Source organism: Trematomus bernacchii, unplaced genomic scaffold, assembly GCF_902827165.1.
Source record: "Trematomus bernacchii unplaced genomic scaffold, fTreBer1.1, whole genome shotgun sequence".
NCBI lineage: Eukaryota > Metazoa > Chordata > Actinopteri > Perciformes > Nototheniidae > Trematomus > Trematomus bernacchii.
This window is the reverse complement of record NW_022988043.1, coordinates 378,129-396,289: the sequence shown is the minus strand read 5'-3', so window position 1 is coordinate 396,289 and position 18,161 is coordinate 378,129. Positions and strand designations below refer to the sequence as shown.

General features: G+C 39.0%; 1 protein-coding gene across 2 annotated transcripts in view; it reads left to right on the top strand.

Moving 5' to 3' along the window:
• The window catches only part of LOC117472972 (EGF-like repeat and discoidin I-like domain-containing protein 3), a 97,929-nt gene that overhangs the window by 38,942 nt on the left and 40,826 nt on the right, over positions 1 to 18,161 (top strand). For both annotated transcript variants that reach the window (XM_034118439.1, XM_034118438.1), the window contains exon 4: positions 14,921 to 15,034. In XM_034118439.1, coding sequence (XP_033974330.1) covers positions 14,921 to 15,034 — 114 coding nt within the window. The remainder of the gene's footprint in view (positions 1 to 14,920; positions 15,035 to 18,161) is intronic.

Genomic DNA, 18,161 nt, shown 5'->3' with positions numbered 1-18,161 from the left:
TGCACTACATATCCTGCCTGTTAGACCGTTTTTATTAAGCACAACCAGAAATGATGTCGCACATGGAGAGCAAGGAGCTGCTACTTCTGACTTGTTTGATGAGCAGATACTGTACGCACTAAATGTAAACTGCTTTGTTTTTATTCTGTTTTGTTCTTTTAACTCAACTTGAAGAGTTGTAGATTTCCATTTGCATGGCAGACATCAGATAATCACAGCTGAAGCGCTTGGCACAGCATCCATAAAGTGATCGTTTATGAGTTTGAGTTACCTCAGCCACTTTATATGCAGCTATATCCCTTAGGGTATTGTTTCTGTCTTATACAATAATGTGTAAATGTGAAATTACAAAGGTGTCTTTTTCTCATTGCAATATTAATGTGCTTCTGCTGAATTGAGTTTTATCCCATCAAAATGATTTAAGCTTTTATTTTTTAAATGAAACTCAGTTTTTAATCAGTTTGACTAAATCTCAGTCCCAACACCACTTGAATAGGGTTAATATTGAGCTAATGTCCCCGCTTTTATTATTAGAGCCCTTATTATCACAAGGTCATTCATCTTTAGAATAGTGTGGCGGCACGTCCCTTTGGTGACAAGGGGAACAAGTGGCACGTTATTGGGCGAGTAGCCAAACATTGTAATGACCTGTCACAGTGGGAAGATTGGGACTGATTGCCTCAGTCTTCATGAGGTTGCAGATTATTTTAGGGCACACATTCACAGCCTATGAAGGACAAAATACACTCACATTTTTGGCCTATGAAGGACAAATATCTGTGTAGACTGTTGGGAATTTTATTGGCAGTGTTTTTTTTTTATGGAAATATGCCGCAATGTAAACAGCCTTGTGTAAAAGCCCACTTTGCGGGTTAAACATCCTTGTAATTGAATATGTTGCAGTAAAACTGAATCATTTATTTGAAAGTTAGCAGATGAGAAACCAAAACATCACTCTTTTATCTTTGAGTTTGGAAGCTTGTTTTTCTGCAGCTTCTGTGCTACTCTCTTTCAAACGTGTTGGTGTTGGTGTTGGTACAGTGACAGTCCCTGTATCAGATTAAAGCTAAGTTATTTTTGGTTTAATTGTCTCCTAAGTGACTGGTGTTCACGGTCTTTCTCATTCTTCCTTGGACTGCAAGTCCTTAGAGCAGATTCTATCTTTTTCTTTGATCAATAGGTGTCTTTTCTTTTCTGATACCCACCAGTAAGGCCGGATTGATTGATGCTAAATGTAGGATGTGTGAGATCTTTTTTTAAAGCCTGGCCTTGTATTTGATTATTGACAGTTGCTATTCTGCTGCATTAGCCCTGCTGCCTCCACAGTTTCTTGCCACGGGATAATCAGCCAGTGTTTATGGCTGTGGCTTCCCAGCACCAGAGAGAAAGACTCCATACAGACTAGCTCTATGCGTACTCTTTGTTACAACAGTAAGGACCGACAAGTTCAGTGTGTTTTGCAGTTCAAAAGGAAGTATCCAGTGGAGCCTATATCTATTTTTTTCTTTTTTTTCATCTCTAATGTACTGGCCCTCTGACTCCCATTTTTTGTATTTGTATGGAGAGCGAGCAGCAGAAAAAGACTTATTTTCAGCTTGCATCTGTTTGTTCTGCTAAATCTACAGTGTAAGGGCAAGATGAGAGCATAGACAACAGAACTACAGCCCGAGGCAACATGAATGAGTATCAAAAAGGAGAGTTGTTATGTACATCTTAACCGTTAAGCATTTGACTACAACAAGAGACTTTATTTGTCGGGTACATGCGGAGGCGGAGGTCCGACCGTGTTTCCCAGCGCCCATCCCGCCCCTGTGAACACTCACCACTTTAGCGGAACACCTCTGAGTAGTTACCTGTACTTCTTTAAGCAAAAAATGACTTGCCCTTCTCACCTGCCACTGCCTCACAGGAGGTGACTTGGCAGCGGCGGATCTCCAGTTTGTTGTCATGGCACAGGGAGAGAGAGAGCCCTTGTTAGCTGGCATATCTTCCTCTGCTCCGATGGAGGCCACAGAGCGAGGACAGCGGGGGGGGGGGTGGAGGGAGAGTGGTGGGCCGGTGGTTTTCTGCTCCCTCTCACCATGATTGAGGCAGTTGTTATCTCCTTCTTACTGTGAGGCTGCACGGTAAAAGTCACCACATGAAAGATCACGATAAGGCATGAAAATGTCCTTCTCCTTTTGTAGCTGTTAATGGAATATCACCAGGCATTACACATCCCAAATGATTTCAGTTATATATAGAAATCTTCTTGTCGGACATACAAAATAGGGTTTTTTGGAAGGAACAAGGTGCTGGAATGTTTGAAACGCTGATGTATTGAACACAACATTAAGATAATATAATGATTTAAATGCTTGAATTTGATATGTACATGTATTGAGATCGGTTCTTCAGTTGCTCTCTGACAAAATGTGTATCTTCATTGTGTTTGTAGAAAGCACAATGGTTCTGAACCAACAAATTGACCCATATTTCAAGCAAATGGTCTTGCAAATCGCAACTCCATAAGATCATCTCAGAGGTTAAGCTTTAGAAAGTGCTGCATCTATTTTGTTTAAAGCTCTGGGGGAAAGCCTTACATTAATCCACTTAGTGTCTTAGATCCTACAGTATGAGAAGTATAGCTGAAATGTGTTTGAGGCCATATTTTCTACTTAGATTATTTTTTAAATGAAGTTTTCGGGGCAGGTTTAGCTAACGGGATTAACATTGATTTAAGTGTAACTATAAAACGGTGAAAGAAAGTTTGTTAAAGGAAAACTTTTCCGTGGTGAATGGGTTGAAGGAGTATTTTGTCCAAAGAAAGCTAACCTATTTTCTAAATAAACAACATTGGTTTAGTCACAGTGCCTGAGGTCTGTTCTGGTATAAATCTGCATCCTTTTAAAAGCCTCTGGGTTACAAGTGTCAGGAAGTTTTACTGGAATGATGCTAATCTGCACACAACTTGTATTATTATATGCATAAATTAGCATGAATAACTTTTAACACAGGTTTGATTTCTCAGAATAATTTACACCTATTCTAAAATGTAGGACTTTCTCTTATATTCCTCTTCTGTTCTTCTTAGGGTAACTAACATACATTATTTCAAACTAACACCCTGTTTTGGCAGTATACAGCATGAATCCATCAGGTTATTCACTCAAGATTGTCTCTTTTATAATTTTCTGAGTAACGAATCATTCCTGCTAGAGTTTTTCATGGTTAGCAACACAGATCCAAAAATATGCCTTATTACCTGAAGTGCCCTCAGAACTATTGTGTACTCAAGGCTCTCCCCACTGCACTATTACTGTGATGTAGAGCTGTGTGGAGGACAAGGCCATCTCCAGACTCTCTGCCTTACATTCACAATCCCACAGCCCACCCACTGCTCTCGCTCTGTGGCCGGAAAGCTGCCTTTATAGGAAGAGATGAGTGTAGAGTATCCCGAGGGAAGGGGCCATAGTCGACCAAACATCCAAAGAATTGACCACAATCCCACAGTCAAAGCGTTAGACGCCAACGATTAACAACCCATGGAGACCCTGTTTATATGCTCAGTGTGCAGATCAACATGGGAATGCTTGTGGACCAGCGGTACTGTTGTTTTAGCTCAAAGCACATTTTGTCCTCTTTCTTCAAAGCGCCCCACATTTATGTCACTGGAAACACATATTTATATGGCGGTTTACTCATAACCTGGTCAGTCAATCTTGCCTTAAAGGGTATTTATTTTATTTGTCGAATGACCATCATTAAGTTACTTACAAAATGGTAGATTATTTTCATCGTTGGGCTATAAAAGCATACCAGGGATGTTTTAATTGCTGTTTGTTTATTGATTCTACATTGAAAACTGCAAAGAAAGTATGGCTGCTTCTTTGCTAATTAACTTTTAGAACTAGTATAAGTATATTTGCTTCAGTGTCGACTTAATGCTGTGGTTGTGCGACGCTGACGTGCCGCTTTCAATCTAGACACAGGATATACTTTTATTATGTTGGTTTCTGTTCATATAGAATTACTGGTGTCTTCTAATACTTGCTATTTCTATATATATTTCCTACATACTGTTTATATAGTAAATGTATGAATAGTTCATTTGGCATAGGTTGAATCCCCACTGACATGCAAATAGATTTTCTTTGGAATATAATCTGGTTTCACAATTTTGCTGGACCACCATCTAATTTAAAAGTCTCGTCTCTCAGGCTGTCGAAGGACAAGACTGTTCACATTTCCCTGCAGTGTGTCTCAAAGGGCCTCCATATTGAATATACAAGTGGGAGAGAAAATGGTCCTGCAGTGATTCTGAATACTCTGAAAACGAACTCTAAAAATCTGATACTGAACCGTGAACTTTGGCGTATACACAGTAAAAAAAAGAAATACATCTCAATTAACAAGATAAATAAAAAAGTGGAAAGACACACAGCCACATGTCTCACTTATATTAAAGCAAATTGTGTGGCCTTTTATACTTGGTCTTATTAAAAGGCAATCATGCTGTTTGGAGGACACTCCTATCGTCCAATCAACTGAATGAATGCCTTAAGCATTTGTTGTTTGAATCCTAATAAATAGCTAATTGGCAATTATTTGACCTGTTGAAACGATAGACCTGCTAAGAACAAGGCACATTGAGACAGTAACCAGGTAAAGTATACTATAATAACAGTATTTTATTGTTATCATGTCAGCTAGATATGTTTTTGTAGCTTTCACAGTGTGGTTGCTTCTTGTTGTATGTGTGCTTCTACAAAGTGAAGGAGCCTTGGTGAAAGAGTGGTGTTGTAAAGTCTATTTTCTCTGCTATCCTGCTGCTCCTTTTCCTATCCCAGGAGCTGACCCTATCTAGTCTCTGTTAGAGGGCATTTTGGATAACAAGCTGAGGAAACAAGCTGGATCATGCTGTTCAGGGCCACCTATTCTGCGCTACTGACATTAATGTTTTCTTTTTGCCATCTAAATAGAGCCTTGAGTCTGACGGATCCAAACAGACCTTTTGGCAAAACAAACTATATACCAGGATTTGTCTATGCTTGGCCCTGCTCTTGTCAGCATTAGCCTGCAATATGTTCTATCATTGATGATTTTTTTCCATATGTCGTTAGTAAGCACTCAATTCTGCAAATTCTGCCAAAAAAACCTGCTGTACGAACATACTTTCATGACCTTTCTTGTTTTGGCAAGGTGGTGCTTTGCTAGCAAAATTAAAGTTGGGGCATTTTTCTTTCAACAATGCAGTTAAATCCACATGGTTCAGGATGCCTTCTGGTAGTGGTGTAGAAAATGGTCAGAATGGTGGCTTTAAGTGCAGTCTTGTTAGTCTTTTAGGGAAAGGCCAGCACTTTCGGAAACGTATTAATTTGCTATAGTGCTTCAGGAGAGGTTTTTCTTAGAGCCTGGGTTCCTCAGTTGTGTTTGTTCACATTTAAATAAAAAAAAGTACTGTTGAGGTTTTGACTTCCCAGGACTCACATATTGTAATCTGAGTGGGTCGCAATTATTTTTTATTTTGAAACTAATCGCGATGTTTCACTTCGATATTATTGTATGTTGAAAATATATCTGAAAACAACAAAAAAAGGAACCAAATCTCCTGATAGCCTTTCTTAAAAAATGTTATGCTTATCAATTTTGATGTGATTAAGTCTTGAGTCAATCTTTAAGTCTACATATTAAGTTGTCGGTAAACAAGTGAGGCTGAGCAGTCAAACTGTTGGAAATAATTAAGCAGTCAAGTTATCTTGTTTTATTAGTTTTAAAGTGTCAAACACACAAACTCTCCTCGCCCACTTATTAAATGATTCACGCGCCTCATCAGGGTAAGAAAGTGTGTGCACCTATGAGATGAGTCTGTGGAGTTTACTGCGTTTTAACTACTGAATTTAATCGTGTCAGAGAACCAAGAGGCGTACATAGCAACATTACTGTCTTCGGATGTTATGAAGAAAAATAGCAAGAAAATAATTAGATGATTATTGTCAAAAAAGGACCGTGGGTGTATTTGTTCAATTTAGTGCGTTTCCTCGAGCCCTCCCTTATTCCCTGTCCCTGAAGACCCAATCGACTGGTTTATCCTTCCTGTGGAGGAGTTTTAGAGAGCAAGCTGTTACCGGGGCCTAATTGTGTAAGGCCCCTTTGGACACTTGAGCTTACTTTCACCTCCTAGCCTCTGCTGTAAGGATAAACTTTTTGGCAGATGGCCAAAGCATAAATAGAGATGCATTTCCAAATCCCAGGTGGCAGAAAAGAGTTAGACCCTGTCCTGCTCTGGCTTCTGGTTGCCTCTTCAAGCCAAAGTAGAACACTGCTAAATGTTCTGCTTGAATACACAGAGCTGCATTATTTCAGGTTGGTGAATTTGTCTGGTCGAATTTGTCTGGTTAGAGTTGTTTTACAATGGAATGAGTTCAACATGACTGAAACGAATGGTGATGGTCTTGTTATATCTTTATACCCAGGGGTGCACATAACTGGTACGCAGGTACGCATGCGCGGCAAACATCTGAAATGCGTACCGTCACTTGTCTCACTAAGCGCATTTGCGTACCGGCGGACTTGTGAAGCATTTCCTGAAGGCGCTTCGATCACTGGTAACGTCGGTGTGTAGGCTACAACGGAATTGTGCCACAACTTCCGGCGTGAGTTCCACGCGCGTGCTCCAGTAGCGCCCACCCCCACCCCTCCCGTCGACTTTCAATACAACACCCCCACCGACATGACACCCCTCGTCGTCGACGTTCGTGAAACAGAGGGGCTGAACACAGAACTTTGCGTGGGCAGCCCTGAGTACCAAACATTGTCACCTGGTGGTACTCATTTGAGTAACTCACTAAGAAAGTTATGTGCACCCCTGTTTATATCATTATTCCAGCTCCTATTTAATCGTAGATGTTATTCACTGTGGAAGAAATGATTAAAATGTGTGAATAGACAGTACTTTTTTACCAAAACATTCATGAAATCCTCTCTAGACGAGGGAGGATAGATCAGAGAGAGGGTCAGCAAGGACATGAATTAATAAAAATCACTGTGAAATGATTCTCTGTTGAAACCATTAAAGCATCTTAATTCTGCAGCACTTACAATATTAAACTCTGTATAAGTGATTCAGAATCTGACCTTTTATAAAAAGCTTTCTTTCTTTTAGTGAATATTATTTCAAATATTTAATCATGATGCAGCTTTCATTCCAGATCGTATGTTTTAAAGTAAACTTGTTGAATCCTTTTAGATCTGTTCTCCATGTAATGCTTTAGGGTGTTATCATCTTTAATATAATAATGGTTTTACAGTCTTTGTTTAGAATGTGAATAGTAGTCGGTCAAATCTTGTCTTGACGATTATGGATGGATTTCTAACTTATGTGGCGCTACCATTTATAGTCCCTAGAAATGTGAACATTTAAACCTTTGGCTATCCCCTTACATTTGATGACGCTTCACCACAAGGTAAATGTATTTTTGTCTAATGTCTTAATTCTTAATACCTGTAAAACTAATAACTAATTTACACAGCTGTATTTGTTGTTTGTTAAGACACAATATACTCAATTATTGGGGTCTCCTCAGAGAAGACATCTTATTGTTCTCAGTATTCCCCACATCAAGCAAGTGCTTGCTCTACGGCCATCATCTACCCCAACTATCTTTCTGCATCCCATGCCATTTGAATGTCTCTTAAACTCAAGTGTACCCTGATAATGTTCAGGTAGATCAGTATTCCTCTCACACTTGCTGTGGAGGCTCAATCTGTAAACTTAAAATGACTCTTAAGGCTTTCCTCCAAGTGTTATTCTGCACATCCCAGCTTCAGCAGAGCCCCCTGGTCTTCAGGACTTCGAAATGATGAGTGTTTTCTTCTCTCAAACCTCCCTCCTAAGACACCTTTTTCAAGGACTCCAGGATTGCTGCTGTGAATAATGACTCACTGGGCTAATCCCACTTCAAAAAGTGTCTCGCAACAGTATTAATAATCCTGAATTCAACCTCCATGGATCATCATATCACTTGAAACATACGGGTTGTACCACTGTTGGACTAATCTACACATGCCAATAATTATTTTCAGACATTTCTGCATATGAGATCAATAAAATCTATATGCTATGCCTAGATACATATGACCGAGGCTTACTCGTATAGCTTTGAAAAAAAATTGGGAAAAGAGGATACTTTGGTTGGTGTAAAAACATATATTTTAACCGGTTCTGGGACTCGATGGGACCCAAGAAAGGAATCCTGTCGTATGTGGTGATAGTTACTTGGGCAAGTCAAGGATTGACAGAAAAGATTGACAGCGAAGACAGGCACTTCCATGTTCCATCTTCTTTCTCTGACTCAACCTGGAGAGACAGGTCTTGTCTCGGCCTTGTGTAGTGTGGACTCGACACATTTCAATGCACCAGGACCTGTCAAACACAGCATCCAAGGCTGATCGCCCATATACGAAAAGAAGCAGAACTGAGGAAAAGTCAGCATTTCTGAAAGTACAGTGCTATTATAGAACTATCCTGGAATGCACATAGGCAGGGACTAATCTATTTAGGTTGGATACTGTTTGTGACATATGTGTATGCATTTGTAGTGCATCTATGATAAAGCTTGTATGAGCCTTCAATCATGAGAAACATTAATATAAAGCACACACAACTGAAGAGAGTAGACATGACGTGGTGCAATGCAGCTGGGAAAACAATGCCGTTATCTTACTTTTAATGGCAATCTAGTTTTGGCAATTTCCCCGTGTGATGTGAGCAGATGGCTCTGTATATCATAACATTCAAAAATGAGTTGTGAGAAGTAATACTAACAAAAGAGATGAAACAGTGTGAGGATTGCATCATAGGATGGATAAGGAATGTAAGATGGGTCACCATAATATTTGTTGTTCTTATCAAAACTGAAGCCCCGTAATCAAACATGTGTTTACAATTGTTACGTCCCCACTAGGGGAAGAGGAAAGCAACATACACCGGTTGGAATTGGTAATAATTATAAGGAGTTTATTAAATAACAGGTTAACAAAATGGAAGGCATGCAGCCTGAAACAAACAAAAGGACCCTCACTATTAAAGTGGTACAAACTAACAAAATGGAGGCTGTAGGAAAACACAGCTAAGCTAAATGACCACAGTCAACGTAAATGCTAAACTAATCTAAACACATCTAATCACAACAACACTAAACTAAATACGGACCACACGAGTTACACACAGTTTAACAGCTCAATCTACAAACGAAGAGCAAGTAGCGAGAGGTGTCTGTCCACACATCAGAGCCTTCCGACTGATCGTTGTCCACAGGCTTTGTAGTCGTCTCCGGAAGGTGTGCGCTGGGATTGGAGCGCGTCGGGCCCGGCATGCTCCAATCACAATCTTCGGGGGCGGACCAGGAGATTGGTCGCCAATGACATCAGGGCAACCGCACAGCTCATTTACATATAACACAGGCAAAACAGAGTTAACAGGACCGGGAAGGCGACGGCCGTAGCAACAATATTGCCGTGTGCATAAAATGACATTTAATCATATGCAATGTTCTGCTCCCTTAAATGTGTCTGTGTGATCACTGGACTATAACGCCATGTGTTGTGGAATATGTAAAGTATGTATGAGCCTTAAAGTAGTGCTTTATTTCATGTCCTTGAAGTCCTCAGACAGGACATTCTAATACATATTTTCTCTCATAAATTCCTTGATGAAACCCTCTGTCATATAGCTTATAAACTAATGAATACATTATTCATGGTCAGACAGCCACCCAAGTCATGTAAATCATTGGCTCTTTGTTTTTCTTCCCCTGATAAATTCATTTTATCTGTGGATTGCAATTTTTTCGCGATCATATCCAACACCTGCAGGAATCACTGGGCATCAGCAGCAGCCTGCCCCAGGGGAAACCCTATCCGCTATAAAAAAATAGGATGATTACTCCCAGCGAAGAACGAATGCTCAAGGTCAGGGGTTAATTATGTGGCAGGCATAAACAACCGGTTGTTCACTTCATTCCTGTCGATCAATGACCGCAGAGTTCAAACCGTTATGCCTTTCCTAGATAGAGAGTTCAAGAGGACAGACTTGCTTACCAAACACGGTTCACTGGCTCTGTGACACAAAAACAGATAAGATAAGATGAAACTTCCCGAGGGGAAAGTGTGCATGACGGCTAAACTGAGTCCAGATGGAGAGATGTAACTCAATGAGACGTCTCCACATGAATGCAAAGTCTTGACTAACCTCCAATTGTGTGGCTTACAGTGTCTTGGCAGAGGAGAAAGAAGGCTTTACCTAACATCTGACTGTAATTTAATGAAGGGAGTGGGTGAGATGTAGGGGCAATGCTGCTGGGACATTACCTTTCATCCTGCTAATTAAGTTTGGGGGCTTTACTAGTGAGAGAGGATTACTAAGCTATTAGGAGGCATTTATTCCATTTGTTTGATTTAAGTTGTTGTTTGGGGCCAGTTTAGGCTTCCTAATGCAACTGTAAGTCTAGCTAAAATTAAAATGCTTATTGTGATTTAAATTAAATTTAAATACAACAATGCTGCTGAATAGAGGACATGCATATAGCTATTTTGAATTTTGGATTTGGGCTTTAACGTTTTAGCATATTTCCTTCCTTTGTACAATATTTGACACAATACTGTTAATACACTGGAAAGTAGATTCTCTGGCCTGTGTGTCTGTGTGGCTGTAGCAGGTGGCCGGCGCTGCAGAGGTCAGTGCAGCCCAGCGGAGAGGGCGCAGGTGATCCCCACCCCCCCCCCCCCCTGTTCCTGCTCGCTGGACACACTAAAGCCAATTTAGCGCTCACAGCCTGTGCTAGTTCCTGACACATAGCACTATTCATTGCTCTTATTAATGTCCGACTGAGACACTTTTTAGAGAGCAGTAGAGGAGCAAAGCCAAGGAGCGAGACGATCCAGTGGACCGATGAAAGTATGGCGAGGGACCAGGGAAGCACTTTTATTCTGTGCTTCATGACCTTATATTTCAGAGGCTGTGTCTCTGTGCAAGGGGCAAGGACATCCTTAGTGATGTTAATGATGACAGGTATAGATGTATATTCAGGTATAGATGTATATTCAAACTGAAATACTTTCTATGTATTAATGAATACATTGATATGATTGACAGGATAAGTACAATATAATTATATTCATCATATATAAGCTCTTCAAGTACCTCTATGATGTTTCTGTTGCTAATGACTCTGCATTGTAAGTCAAATTAGTCCAGCACTGTATGTAAAATGATTGGACAAAACATGATTACCTTGTATATTGCAATCCAATGTTTTGCCACTAAATCTAGTCTCAGTTGAATCAGCATCATCCTGGCAACATTTCAACAACATTGAACATTATAACCCTCATTAAAGTAGCATTATTTCAGGACATTATAAGTGCACACCTTGTAGTTTTATACCTCCATCTGCTCTAGAAATCTTTACGCAAACTGGCTTATTAAATCCAAATGAGGTTTTAAAATAACGCTTCTTAATTGACCTATTTAATTGCAGAATGGCAGACTAACTATTATAAGTCAGGGGCACTCCTTTGATGCATGCCTGTGTGTGTTAAAGAAGTTGTGTAAACAGTTTATTTACCTGACCACTGGGCTAGCACATCTTTCTCACTGTACATGTATTCCACCCTCTCTCTCTCTATATCTTTTCCTGTTTCTGTCTCTCAGTTCCACTTCTCGCTTCTCATCACCTCTCTTCTCTGGTATTTATCGGTTGAATTAACTGCATTCCCTGAAGTAATCCCTTTTCTCCCACCTGATTTACTGGCAACACACCACTTTTAAGTCTCACTTTCCCTGCACCGATCTCCCAGGGGCTGATGGCCTCACATAAAAGCAAAGCAAAGCGTGAGATGGGCTAGCTGTGTTTTCCACTCTCAAATAGCCTGGAGTAGCATGTTGCGCTCCAGGCTATTTGAGTGGCCGGCCCATTTGGCTCACCTATGTATTTGAACCTACATGGTTGCTTCAAAACAGGATATAACCTTAAAGGGTAACATCACATATCTAAGTGGAGTGATTGCATTGGTAAAACAACAGTGTATTGAGCCGTGTGCAGAATGAGCTGAGGAATGTTATTGTGCAACTGTTCATTTCTGCCCTGTAATTGACTGGTGACCTGTGCCCAACCTCTCTCACACCAGGACCCTTCAAGTTTAATGGATGTTTGGATATAGTCCTGTTATTTTCTTGGCTTCTAACTCCTTTCACATTTAAGGTCATATAGTGTGCGCTTAACTTTCCACAAATTGTAGCTTTCTTAGCTAAAATCTTCAGCAACATCATATCATTTATGTGTATTTAAAGGTTACGATGATTCGTAGTGGGGTTGAATGAGGTTATTATCCTGTTAGGGTATAACCTACAGTATATGGAGTATTTTTCCATATTCTTTTCTTCTCTATGAGCTTCAGTTTTAAGCCCCATTCCATGTTATTGATTTGTATCACTCCAGTCTTTCATATAGGTTGAGTCTTCTTGATTTAAATGCAATGGAAACAATTTAATTGATCGCAGCATGCTGTAAGCAATGTATATCCAACTATTAGGCAATTTTAGGGACATGGAGCCCGTACAACACATTTGCATTAGTATCTTAATGCCTTTATGAAATGGCTAAGAACATTTATTGGGAAACAGATAATTAAAAACAGCTACACGTAGACATACACAAACGGATGAATAGACGATCACTAACCATATTTTAAATAAAACAAAGGCAAAAATGAACCTGTCGTAAAAATGTGCCTCTCATCTTCACAGCTTGACAGGCACATTTAGTGGTTGAATATGTGTCACTTCTCTCTGGTATAATTTCCTCTTTCCATTATGTATAATTAAAGATGAGTGGCCCCTGCAGTTTGAATTACCTACTTTGTGTCCAGCATAGTTTTGTGTCTAAGCAGTCATGTCTTTTGAAAGAAGTGCTATTACTGCCAAATCAACTCTATTGTTATTTTCTGTATAAGTGCTGAAATACACACGTTAACTTCCGTCAAAGTCAAGGATTTGGGTTTTTTGCTACATTTTCAGGAGCAGTTCCTTTGACTATCACCTACAATGTTCCATTCAAATGCCTTAAAGGTAGGGTAGGTACGTTTGAGAAACCGGCTCGAGATACACTTTTTGTTATATTCCATGGAATGCTCTTAACATCCCGATAGCAATGAATATCTTACAGTAAGTGCTTTGACAAAAAATCCATGCAAATATTTCATCTGTGGAAGCCGTAATACTGTAAAAAGTACGACCAATCATTTTAGCCAGCCCGGCTAAAATAACTGGATGGCCTACCTGCCTGTCAGCCTTCCATCTGTGCACAAACTTATCTCGTGCCCTCATTGGTCATGTGCGCGTTCGTGTGTGTTGGAGGAGGGGCTCTGTAAGGAAGTGGCAGATTTTCTCCAGTTGTGTATTTTCAAATTCTAGCGATCTCGAGCCGGTTTCTCAAACTTACCTACCCTACCTTTAACAAATAGCAGTATTACATTACATAATGTTGACTGCAGGGGCTGGGGATTTAACTGCAGACTTACTGTATGAATGGTTAAAAACGTCTGTAACTGCTGCCAATATCTTGGGTGTACCGGCAGTCTACTCTAAAATGAAAACGCACTGTAAAATGGGATTCAAGATTATACCTAGAATATATATATAGAGACAATTATACACGTCCAGACAGACAAATAAGCAGAATATTACCCTATGCCTTCCAGACAAATAAAAACAATAGATGTGTTTTTGAAATTCATCTTGCACAACTTCTGTTACAGCTCAATTTAATCTTTTCACCCAAATACAGGGTGAAAGTCCCCCATGGATTTTTGGTTGAATTACAAACCATGTCTCATTCCTTTCTCTGCCTCCCTCCCTTTCTACATTTTCACTCAATCTATTTAAATGTTCTGCTGCAGATTAAAGATACTACTACTTCCAGTCACATGACCTCCGAGACCATTATGTGTGAACACCATGAATGTTTTCATTCACTTAACAAATTATATATTTTTGAATTATTAAAATTGTGTCCAAGTAACCATTCAAGATATTATAGATAACATTTCAGAAAAATAAATCACTGTGAGAGAGCTATTTCAATCATAGTTTGTCTTATTTATCTTTCCAAATCTCAAGCCTACAGTAGTTACATATTCATAAAGCCAAAATGGACCAATGAGTCACAGCCGGGTTATATTTAGAGGATTAAAAGTCTTATAGAAGCCATAGGCAAGTTTGGAAATAATTAGAAATGTGATCAAAACTGTTAAGTGTAACTCTCTACCTCCCTCTCCCGTTAACTATCCCTGTAATCCCATTTCCCTTAATTTAATAGAACAGAGTGCAAATGGTTGAGATGGGTGGGGTTGTGGGTCTCTCGCCGCCTGTAATTGGTTAGATGAAACAATCAGAGAAGAGCAATTACAGAGCAAAGATCGCTGCACAATGGATGATGATTCTGCGACAATTTACCATGTTGACAGTCTGATCTCTTGTTCTTTGTGTCTCTGATACTTTAATGAAGAAATGGAGGATATTTACCAAGCCTATTGTAACATGCGTGTAAGGAGTGCAAGTATAGTAGCTTTGTAGAATTTAGCAAAAATGATACACTGTGAAAAACAATACTTACTGTATTTACACTACAGAGAAAGTACACCAGGTTAGTTGTTCTTAACATTTTCAAAACTTCTCTGTTCTTGCATTAATGGTCTCCTGGGGATTTCTTTGATTTATTAGTCTTTGTAAGAGCTTCTACGGGCAGACAGAATCAAGTAACACATGGCGAAAATTCAATATATGCTCCCAACCATTGCATTCTAATGAGGATGAGGTCTTTTTAATTGCCTATGTGTCTCCTTCAAATAAATTAATGCACCCTTTTTTTTTTTCTTACAGATATTAACGAATGCGAAAGGGAACCATGCAAGAATGGGGGAATTTGCACAGATCGGGTTGCCAACTATTCCTGCGACTGCCCAGGGGAGTACATGGGCAGGAACTGTCAATACAGTAAGTGCTTGTGTTTCTTTTTTTAATGTTTGTCTTTGAACTCTTCTTTTGAAAACAGCACACAGAAACCAGACAGCTTGCCGTTAATTGAACATGAAGAACATCTAAACAGGTTTTTGCTGACTTTTGATTAAAACTTTTTAGAGCTTGTACAAGTTTATTAAGTGTAAAGGACATTATTTTGCTTTATTGGTTTACTTATAGCCAACAATTGATCTCATTCACAACTGTAACAGACGTTATACATAAGTCTGTCATACAGCTTTTGTAAGTTCAGGGTTTTTGGGGGTTTTTGTTGTAAAGAAAAAAGGGAAAGTAGGGAGTGTAGGGAAACATCTGGAATGTTTCAATAATTCTCGCCTCATTATATCTGAAAATACACATGGGGTATGATTCGATCCTCTTTTACTAGAGAGATGGATTCAAAGGCTTGAACACATAAACTGAAATTCTCCCTGTATATTTTCAACTAGCGCAGGATGGTAATTATTATTGTGTTTTTAATTTGAAAATCATAAGTCTTCACATTCCACAAAATGTTAATGTTTTCTGAAATAAGGGCATACTTTTTTCCGCTGGTTAATTAGAAAATACTAAACTAAAACAAAAATGCATTTCTGCATGTTCAGAGAAAAACAATAAACCTTAAAGCGTAATAATAACAAAACAAATAAAGAAAAAAGTTGAACATTTGAATACTGAGAAGTCACGGCCACTTTGTTCTTGCAAGCCCTCATTTCATTCTGTATGCCCAGTGGCTGTGTAGAACGAAAGAGAGCTCCTTATCACTTCTTTTGCAAGACGCCTGAGAGCTTAGAGTGGCCTCATGTGTTTATTATGCTATTGCAGGGATTTTCTCGCTCACTCTGGGAACATATTAGGATTAATGTATCAGTGGACTCAGAGCCCTTAGCCATCCCTGCACTGCTACTCACAAATGAATTCATCAGATCTTCTATCTGAGGTGTAGCACAGCCGTTCGGTAACTGACTCAGGAGTTTCAGGAACAAGTCTGCATCGGAAAGAGATGCAGACTTGGAAGTTGCTAAATCTTGTTTTGCAGCCTGATTGATAGAGTTTGGTTAGTGAGTGAGTGACACACTTGAGGAGAAAGATCAAGTATTAGGGTTTGAACATATGCTTGGCTCCATCGTTTGTTAAATGTTGCTCATTTTCATTGTTCCCATATGGATTAATTATTTGTAAAGCATATTATGGAAACATTAACTCGGCAAGCCATAGTTTAAATGCAAAAGTATTAGAATATTTAGTTTTAGGTCTGACTTCAACATATTAGATTTGAAATAAAACAATTTCCATGAGGTGAAAGTGAATACTCTCTGCTTTAATTAGGTGGTGTTTACAACAATAACAAGTAACCCATGTAGGAATGTAGAACAATAGCCTGTTTTTGTCCAAATTCCCAAAGGATGAAAATAGATGTGAATTCACTAAACACTCTTAAAGCTAAAAGCCAGCACTATAGTCACGTTTTGTTTATTTCTTAATTGGATATCCAGTGGACTTAAATATAACTTAACAAACCTCAGTCCTAATACTTTTTAGCTTGAAATTAAATTGTATAACCATGAACATGAAGGGGTTTGTGATATGTCTCTAAATGTATGTATACATATGAAAATCAACATATATGCTTTATCAAACATTATTTGATAATGATGTAGCAGTCTAATCCGAAGAAGTACAGTCAGTGGGGTCCCCGATGAATATAACATGCATACAAATGGTCAAATGGCTGAAATATACTCCTATGCACGGCCTCGACATCTCCTCTGACTTATTTCTTCATCCCACGTTATGTGTGGGCAAGAACTGTTGCTGTTGCAGATTGAGCAGGTTTACGTTTTTTGGCCATACCAGAAGAGAGCGTCGTAATATTATGTATAGGCAGCTGTGACATTTTGGCCATTGCATGTCTGTTTGGTAATATCCAATTTCAGTGCATTCAATATTGATTCCCGTGGTCCAATGGAAAGTTAGTAGTGAATAATAAAATCATGTCTGTACCTGGCCAACATAAATGCCAGTGGAATATATTAGAAGACATAAAATACAGTGAGATAACGATTGGCCCATGCTGCCTCAGCATTTCTGTTAAAGCAAATTGAGGATTGTTACTGTTGATTCGAGACCAGACATTATTATGGGTTGAATGGTCAGTAAAATATCCAATTCTGAGGAAATGTGAGGACCCCTGGTTTCCAAAAGAATCCTAGGGCCAAGATAATTATTAAACCATCTGCTCAGAGTTGAATCTAAATCGATATAAGTTCTTCCAAGTTTTTCTCTAACTTACTAACACCCTGGAACACAAATAAAACCCAATAGCCCTGTAACAAATAGACCCCAGAGCTTGAAGCTTTGGTGGTTTACTGCAAATGATCTGTTTTCATCGCCACCTTTTGTTGAAATCTGAGATGTATCAGCGTTACTTTAAGCTCTATTTACAGTGACAAATCTTTCTGCACAATGTGTCACTGATTCTGACCCGGAAAACTCATATGCTAGAGAACGTATTGCATTACTAAAACTATCAAGTGTAGCAGACATAGTACAGTGATTTGTTTGTTTTTTGATTATGTATTTGTTCATTCATATGAAACATACGATAACAATGTGGTTTATTTTAAGGGAACCCCTTGTTTTATTATGGTCAAGAAAACAAAGAAACAAATATATATCTCATACTATTCATTATGATATAATGTACACCCCTAATGCAGACTTCATTAATAATCCATTGTACTACACAGCAGTTATACCATATTTGTGTTAGTAGGTAGAGACCAAATACTTATATTAAGTACATACACACCAAATAAGATATATATGGATACAGTCTCACCATTCTAGTTCACCAGAGAGTAGTGACAAGTATATTTTCCACTATAACTTCACATAATGACAGACCCATACTGTATAATACATATAGAAGCAATTAATCCAGTCTCAATTGTCACCTGTGGAACATCCATTACTGATTTCAGTTTTCTGTGTTTATTATTCTTTCTCATCCATTCTTTCCGCCGCATGCTCATTAGTATTGGTGTGCTGGCATTAAATTCAGTGGGGCTCTAATTTGTTTAGGCTGTAGGTAGGGCTTGGT